This window comes from Pan paniscus, chromosome 5 (genome assembly GCF_029289425.2).
Source record: "Pan paniscus chromosome 5, NHGRI_mPanPan1-v2.0_pri, whole genome shotgun sequence".
Taxonomy (NCBI): domain Eukaryota; kingdom Metazoa; phylum Chordata; class Mammalia; order Primates; family Hominidae; genus Pan; species Pan paniscus.
The window spans coordinates 45,589,089-45,597,495 of NC_073254.2; the positions used below are offsets into that span (position 1 = coordinate 45,589,089).

At 45.1% G+C, this 8,407-nt stretch overlaps 1 protein-coding gene across 1 annotated transcript in view; it reads left to right on the forward strand.

Moving 5' to 3' along the window:
* The window catches only part of MUC22 (mucin 22), a 28,961-nt gene extending 23,329 nt beyond the window's left edge, over positions 1-5,632 (forward strand). Inside the window, exons 4-5 of the mRNA XM_034961719.3 lie at positions 1,845-2,230; positions 4,323-5,632. Coding sequence (XP_034817610.3) covers positions 1,845-2,230; positions 4,323-4,589 — 653 coding nt within the window. The 3' untranslated portion in view covers positions 4,590-5,632. The remainder of the gene's footprint in view (positions 1-1,844; positions 2,231-4,322) is intronic.
* Positions 5,633-8,407: the final 2,775 nt, after the last annotated feature.

Sequence of the window (8,407 nt, forward strand, 5' to 3'; positions counted from 1 at the left end):
AAATTAGCTGGGCATGGTGGCGGGCACCTGTAGTCCCAGCTACTCGGAAGGCTGAGGCAGGAGAATGGTGTGAATCCGGGAGGCGGAGCTTGCAGTGAGCAGAGATCGCGCCATTGCATTCCAGCCTGGGTGACAGAGCGAGACTCCGTCTCAAAAAAAAAAAAAAAATTTCCTCTTCTGGAATCCTAATTGCCTCTACTCTGGTCTCAACTCTTTTTTTTTTTTTTTAAGTGCCCACCACTTCCATTGCAATCAGAACCACAATATAGTAAACCACAAGTGCATCATATCTGTCACATCTTCCTCCAGCAAGCCCGCCTCAACTCTACTGGCCCATCACAGTTTTGTGAAATGCTCCCACTTCGGTGCCAAGTAGATTATCTCTATTCAACCAACCATCTGTGACACCACCACCTCCTATCAATATATTGACTCTAGACCAGAGGCTGGCAGACCACATTTCATGGGTCAAGTCTCACCTGTTACCTGGTTTTGTAAAGTTTTACTGGAACATAGTCATGCCCATTCATTTATAGTTTGTCTCCAGCTGCTTTTCTGCTTTTCAGTGTATTTGCAACAGAGACAACCTGGCCCAAAAGCCTAAAGTATTTGCTGTTTGGACCTTGACAGAAAAAATTTGGCAACCTTTGCTCCAGTCTGAGACCAAACAATTTTGTTCATTCTCTGGCACTTGCCATCAGCAAGCCGGTTACATCTGATTCTATCCTCTTGGTTCTAAGCACACTCACTTCTATTCTCATGACTGGTGCTGTTTGTGATCCCATTTTAACCACTTCTGACCTAGGCACACCCATCGCTACCTAAGCCGCCACCACCGCCTCTGCTGTGTTGATTCTTGCTCGCATCTGTCTGAGCCCACCCTCTCCTATCCCTATGAGCAGCCTTCTCCACTTGGGTCAGGTCCTCCCACATCTGCCCAAGCACACTTACCTCACCTTTGCTGACCACCACAGTGTGGTAGATGATGTCACCTCTGTCCCAGCCACGGCCACTGGCATGCCCATGAGTGAATCCAATTCCGCCATCTCCTCCTCCAGCTTCCTCCTTACACCCAGTGATCACAGTGACAAGAGAAGCAGGGCCTGCCGCTTTGTATACCAGCCCACCCACTTATTTGATCTGCTTTGATTTATTTATTTTCAATTTTTTCCATAAGTTATTGGGATACAGGTGGTATTTGGTTATATGAATAAGTTCTTTAGTGGTGATTTGTGAGATTTTGGTGCACCCATCACCCTAGCAGTATACACTGCACCATATTTGAAGTCTTTTATCCCTCGCCCCCTCCCACTCTTCCCCAAAGTCGCCAAAGTCCCCAAAATCCATTGCATCATTCTTATGTCTTCGTATTTTCATAGCTTAGCTCCCACATATCAGTGAGAACATATGATGTTCGGTTTTCCATTCCTGAGTTACTTCACTTAGAATAATAGTCTAAAATCTCATCCAGGTCACTGCAAATGCTGTTAATTCATTCCTTTTTATCAGCCTGCCCTCTTCTATTTGGGTGGCCACTTCTGAAGTCAAATAGATCTTCCACTTCTGAACCCATCGTGATAACGTTTCCTCAAACTTCTGCCTCCTCCATCACCAACTCCACCAGGTGACACATTCTACCTCCTTCTCTGTATGACACCCACCTGCATTCTGGGGACATGGCCACAGCAGAATCGCTTTCTACCATCTCTCCTCCCCCACCACACCTCTCCTGAGCCACCTCCACCATAGGTTTGTTAGATTCACCCTCCTCTGCTCTAAGCACCCCCATTCCCCTTTAATCATCTCTGCTACAAATGCATCAGCTTGTGTGACCTTTTTCATAGGCACCAGAACCACTGGAACCAGACCCACTGCCTCCAGCTCTGTCACCATGGCCCCTGGAATGGACTTCAAGGCCTCTGCTGCCAGCCATACTGTGCCGGGAATAGTCTTAAACACCTCTGGCCTGGGTACATCCACTATGGGAGCATCATCTACCACCTCAGCCCACGGCGTCAGGACCACCACAGGATCCACCCGTGAGCCAACCAGCAGCACCTTCCAGGAAACAGGCCCGGTGTCCATGGGCACAAACACAGTTAGCATGAGCCACACACCCACAAACGTGATCAAACCAAGTGGATATTTACAGCCCTGGGCTATCATCCTCATTTCCCTGGCTGCAGTTGTGGCTGCTGTTGGATTGTCAGTAGGACTGAGTTTTTGTCTGGTGAGTACCCAGGGTGGGTTCACAGGGGAGCCTGGCAAGAAGGCAGGGGGGAATCATGTCAGCAGTGCTTTGGAAAAATCCAGAATGAGAAAGGGGAGTAAGTTGGTGTGCTCAGAAGGAAAGAATCACCTAGCCTGATATAAGGACAAGAGAGAATGCTTAAGTCAGAGAAAGTGAGAAGCAAAGTAGAAAAAGAGGAGGGAAAAGATGGAGTTGGAGCCAAAGTGAAGAGAAATACTGACAGAACAAGGGAAATACTGAGAGAGAACAAGGAGGACATAAACATAAAGGAAGCAAGAAGCAGCTGGGCGCAGTGGCTCACCCCTGTAATTGCAGCACTTTGGAAGGCCAAGGACGGTGGATCACTTGAGTCCAGGCATTTGAGACCAGCCTGGCCAACATGGTGAAACTCGTCTTTACCAAAAATACAAAAATTAGTCGAGAGTGGTAGCATGGACCTGTAGTCTCAGCTACTTTGGAGGCTGAGGCATGAGAATCACTTGAACCTGGGAGATGGAGGTTGCAGTGAGCAGAGATTGTGCCACTGCACTCCAGCCTGGGTGACAGAGCAACATCCTGTCTCGAAAGGAAGGAAGAAAGAAAAGAAAGGTAGGAAGGAAGGAAGGAAGTAGAGAGAGAGAAAGAAAAAGAGAAAGAACGAGGAAGAAAGGAAGAAAGCAAGAAAGAGAAAGAAAGGAAGAAAGAAAGAAACTGAGAGAGAAAGAGAAAGAAAAAAGAAAGAAGGAAAGAAAGAGAGAGAGAAATAGAGAAAAGAAAGAAGCATAAAAATGTTCAGTCATCCAAAATGCGGGCTTCCGATTGTCTCATGTATGACAAATTTCTGGTCCTCACAGCAATTCCTTGTGTGGCCTGTGACTGTTACTCTCTGACCTCCCACTCCATCTCTGCTCTCTGGTTTTGATTGTTCTTTGAATACATATTTTTCTTACATTGATTTCACACTTATTGATGTTCTTCCTGTTTTCTTGTGATCCTGCGGGTAAGTTACCATTTGAGGAGTGAAGCAGAGTATAAATCAGTGGTGTGCTGGAGCTGGCTCATCCTGGCCCACAAGAGATTGTGCAGTTCTTCCCAATTCTGAGCTGAGTGGTGTGACACTGGTAGCTTAAAATATGCTGTGTTGGAAATACTTACACCACAGCAATTGTCAAACACTACAAATCAGCACTTTTCCCTCGGAGAGCCTGTTATTAAGTGTCGGACAACATACCACTGGTAAAAATGGACAAAATGAAAAATACGGAAGTCACAAAAGGTTTGGATAATATAGTCAATTTGCTGAGGTTCTTTATTTTAGAATTCTCAGCCTCTCTCCATATGTGGGCTACATAATAAATACCAGCATCTAAGAATTACTCCCTAAATTACTTTATTATTTCATTTGCAAGATCAAGAGAGAATAACGAAAGTGAACATTGAGTTTTTACTGCGTGCTAGGCTCAAGGCTGAATGTTTAAAATGCACAATGTTATTTAATCTGGCCTACAATCCCATGGCCATATTATATTCATCTTACAAGTGAGGGATCTGGAGCTTCATGATCTTAGCTGTTCGCCCCAGCACATGTAGTGAGTGGCAGATATAAGACTCTAACTCAGGTTAGTTGGATTCTGGAGTTCATGCCTATAATCTCAAGGCTCTGTGTAGACAGCTTTCTAGGGCTCTCAATTCCATGTACCTGTTCTGAGCTTTCTTAGCTGACTAACAAAGAGAAAGACTGTCTGTCAAGTGAGTCTCTGTGCCTTTCACATAGGGGTATGGATTTACCTTTGTCTTGGAAGTCCAAAAACACATAACCTTATGATCTGCAGAGCTAGGGCCTGAGTACGCACATAAAGATGATATGTTAATAAGGTAACAGGGAAGCTTATTTTGTCAGACGGAGAAAGAGTAAAAGAACAAGGAAAAAGAGAGACAGAGACAGAGATCATAGTAAGGATGGTGGTAAAGAGAAGAGAACATGGGCAGTTTGGAAAAGTGAAAATCTGACATTGGTGAAACAGTCATGTATGGTGATTAGGGAGAGGAGACTTAATTTTCATTTATCAATGTATTTATTTTTTTCTTTTAGAGAGACCTTTTCTTCCCCCTGAGATATTGTGGTATTTATTACCCCCATGGCCACAGCCACAGCCTTGTTCTGGACCTGGACTTGGGCCTGGGCTCTGGGACATTCCACAGCCTGGGAAATGCACTGGTTCATGGAGGAGAACTTGAAATGGGACATGGAGGAACACATGGCTTTGGATCTAGAGTGGGCCATGGACTGAGCCACATCCATAGAGATGGCTACGGAGTGAATCATGGCGGGCATTATGGACATGGAGGAGGCCACTGAAGACACCGTGGAGTGGATCACAGAGGAAGCCACCAAGGAGGCCACGGCAGGACAAGATGGCTGTGGCCATAGATTGGGTATCAAAACATATTATGGGTGGGAGGGGGTCACGGAGGAGAAAAAAATAATGATCATGAAATAATTAAAATGGAGCATAGGAAGGTTCCCAGGATGTGATCCATGGAGATGGACATGGACTAGGTCAAGAAAAGAACCAGCGAAAGGACCACAGAGACTTTGACTGGCTTGGAGGGGACTTCAAGTCAAAGCTTCTGTGAGTTTTTCCTGAGTCTCAGCCTCTGTTGTGGGGAGTCACGACAACCACCCTCAGGACATCTTCTCTCCCATTTCCCACCACATCAGGGTCAACGTTTCTCATCCCTGTGTTTCCTCATGGTGCTATAAATATTACCAAGACATGTCTAAGAAACAAAAGCACATAATGAATGTATTATCAGGGCCACACGCGTATTCGTTTTCCTGTTTGTTCTTTCAGTTTTTCTTTTTTTTTTTTTTTTTGAGTGCTTATTATGTACCAATCACTATCCCAGGAGCCTTTAAATACGCCATCATTTGGCTGGGTGTGGTGGCTCACGCCTGTAATCCCAGCACTTTGGGAGGCCAATGCGGGTGGATCACTTGAGGTCAGGAGTTCGAGACCAGCCTGGCCAACATGGTGAAACCCCGTCTCTACTAAATAAATACAAAAATCAGCCAGGCGTGGTGGCGAGTGCCTATAATCCCAGCTACTCGGGATGCTGAGGCAGGAGAATCGGTTGAATCTGGGAGGTGGAGGTTGCAGTGAGCCGAGATTGTGCCACTGCACTCCAGCCTGGGCGACAGAGGAAGACTCTGTCTCAAAAAAAAAAAAAAGGTCATCATTTAATCCTCAGAAAATATCTTGGTGACCTTCAGGTAGGCAAAGATACTTAGATACTTAAGCAAGACACAAAAAGCACTAGCTATTAAAAGAAAGTGTGATGATTTGGACTTCATTAAAGCCTAGTATCAGCATATACCTTTAAGAGGTATATTCTTAACTATAAAAGGAAAGTCAAAGATGGGAGAAGATATTGCAACACATATAGCTAACAAACGACTAATATCCAGAATGCAGAAAGAGCTACAATAAGAAAAAGATGATGCAATTTTAAAGTGGGCAAAATATTTGATAAATAGTTAGCAAAAGAGGATATCAAAACAGCCGGTGAACATTTGAAAAGGTACCCAGTATCACTGCTTATCAGAACTGGAATGTAAAACCGCAATGAGATACCACTACATACACACACTGTAATGACTAGCATTTGAAAGACTGCCAGTACCAAGTATTGGAAAGGACATTGAACAACTGGAACTCTCACACATTGTTAGTGGGAGTGTAAATTGATACAATTATCTTGGGAAAATGTTTGGCAATGCTAAAATTAAACACATACCCTATGACTCGGTACTTCCACTCCTGAGAGTAAATATCCAGCAGAAATGAATACCTGTGTCCACCAAAAGACATGTACCATGCCAGCTTCATTCATACCACTGCAGGGTGGAAATTTAACCCCAAAGTCCACTAACATTAGAACAGGTAAGTAAATTGTGACATATTCATGCAGTGGAATGCTACCCAGTAGTGAAAAAAAAAAACCTATGAAATCACACAATAACATTAATGAATCTCATAGTCAGTGTTGAGTAAAAGAAGTCAAAACAAAAGTGTACCTACTGTATAATTCCATTCACATGCAGTTCAAGGCCATGTGACATTAACCTGTTGTAATAAAGGTCAGAGTTGAGGATGCCTTTGGGGGAAAATGCTGACCGGGAGAAGGCATGAGAAAGCCTTCTTGCAGGGGCAGACAGGGGAAGCTGAGAATGTTCTGTGTATGATCTGGGTGGTGATTACAAGGGTGTATAGATATGTAAAACTTCATTAAAATGTGCACATGAGATCTGTGCACTTTATGGTATGTAAGTTATGTCTCAATTTGAAAAATGAAAAAGATATTCTGAGGCTATTTTCTCAGCGTATTATGATTTCCTTGGTCAGAGAATGTGGTTGGAGACACATGATGATAAATGAGGCATTTGGTAAGCCCAAAGACAGTGGTGCTGCAGGAAGCATTGTGTGCAAGGGAGACAAGCAGCTATTTTCAATGAGGACAAATCACCTCTCTCTTTAGGTTGAAAGAGGTCTGATATAATTAATCTGCCATTCTCTCTGGAGAATGGTGCCACATAACGGGGCCAACACTGATCTCTGCTGTTAGCAGTTGAGGCACTCAGCCATGGATTATCTGTCCAGCTTGGCCTTGGTGAGGGGGAAGGCCAGCTCACTGAGCCTTGCATACGCTTCATCCCTGCCAGCCTGTCTGCTTTGTCCATGTCCCTGCTGAGCGAGCACTAGAGCAGCTGGAAAAAGAGATTGACTGACGTCTGCAGAATGGATCGCTTGGTCAACCTCATCATGGAAGATTTCCTCTGTAGTGAACGCCCATTGGTGAACAGTCACATGGGATGCACATACTCTCACCATCTGTGCCCTTCCCAAGAGACTCGTCCACCTTCCTCTTTCCCGGACTTCCTTGTCATCAATTCACCATGTCTTTCCTCACCCTGAGTTATCTAGCCAAACTGTTAGCCACTGCCTATTGATCAGGGTTAACTGTAACTGGTCATCTCTTTGCCCAGGCAAAGTAAACAAAGCAGATGCATTCTTTACAATTCGGATCACTGGGAGAATTTTCCTTCCCCACTGTCCTGCAGGGCTGCCCTGAGTGGGGTGGTAATGCTGCAGCAGCCTGCTCTCTGTGGTGTTAGAATAGCATGCAGAACCACCCACACACCAGAGGAAACCAAATCTTTCCTTTCTCAGTCAACTAGACATAAGAAACCCTTCATGTGACTGTGATTATGGAGAGAGAGGTTAGGAATGTAGCTGGAGATGCCACTGGAGTTACAGCTGCCTACTCATGCCTCTTACTTGTGCCTTGAGGAACTAACTCAGCCAAATTCACAGGCACCACTTCCATTCAAGGAGGTGAGCACTGCTAAGTATGCCCAGTCTAGTGTGGTGGTACAGACAACACCCAGTTCATAAAGGGCAGCTCATGTTTCATGAACCCTCGCATGCTGAGGACCCAAGATCAAGTCAGATGCTAGGATGTGGAAGAGGGCTTGCTTTTGCTCCAAAGCTCTGGAGACCTGTGCCGTGGCTCTTCTACTAGCTACCCAGTGTCTCCACACAGCTTTCTGATGTACCACAGACATTTTAGGCAACATTGGATCTATTCAGCAATGTCTCAAGCAGCCTTATGGCCTTGCTTTGGTTCCCACTTGAAAGTGGGGAAATATGCGCGGACGGAGCCTAGAGATGAACTTGGAGTAAGATGTTACTTATGTTCTTTTTTTCTTTTTTTTTTTTTTGAGATGGAGTCTTGCTCTGTCGCCCAGGCTGGAATAGTGGCACGATCTTGGCTCACTGCAACCTCCGCCTCCCGCCTCCCGGGTTCAAGCGATTCTCCTGTCTCAACCTCTCGAGTAGATGGGACTACAGGTGCCTGCCACCATGCCTGGCTAATTTTCGTATCTTTAGTAGAGCCAGGTTTTTACCTTGTTGGTCAGGCTGGTCTCAAACTTCTGACCTCAAGTAATCCACCTGCCTTGGCCCCACAAAGTGCTAGGATTGCAGGCATGAACCACTGTGCCCAGCCACGTCATTTATGTTCTGACCCCCATAAGCTCCACCCTGACTTGTAGATCGCAATGGTGTCTTGTATGTTACCCTAAAGGTTTGGGTGTTTTCATTTCCCCATTGCACT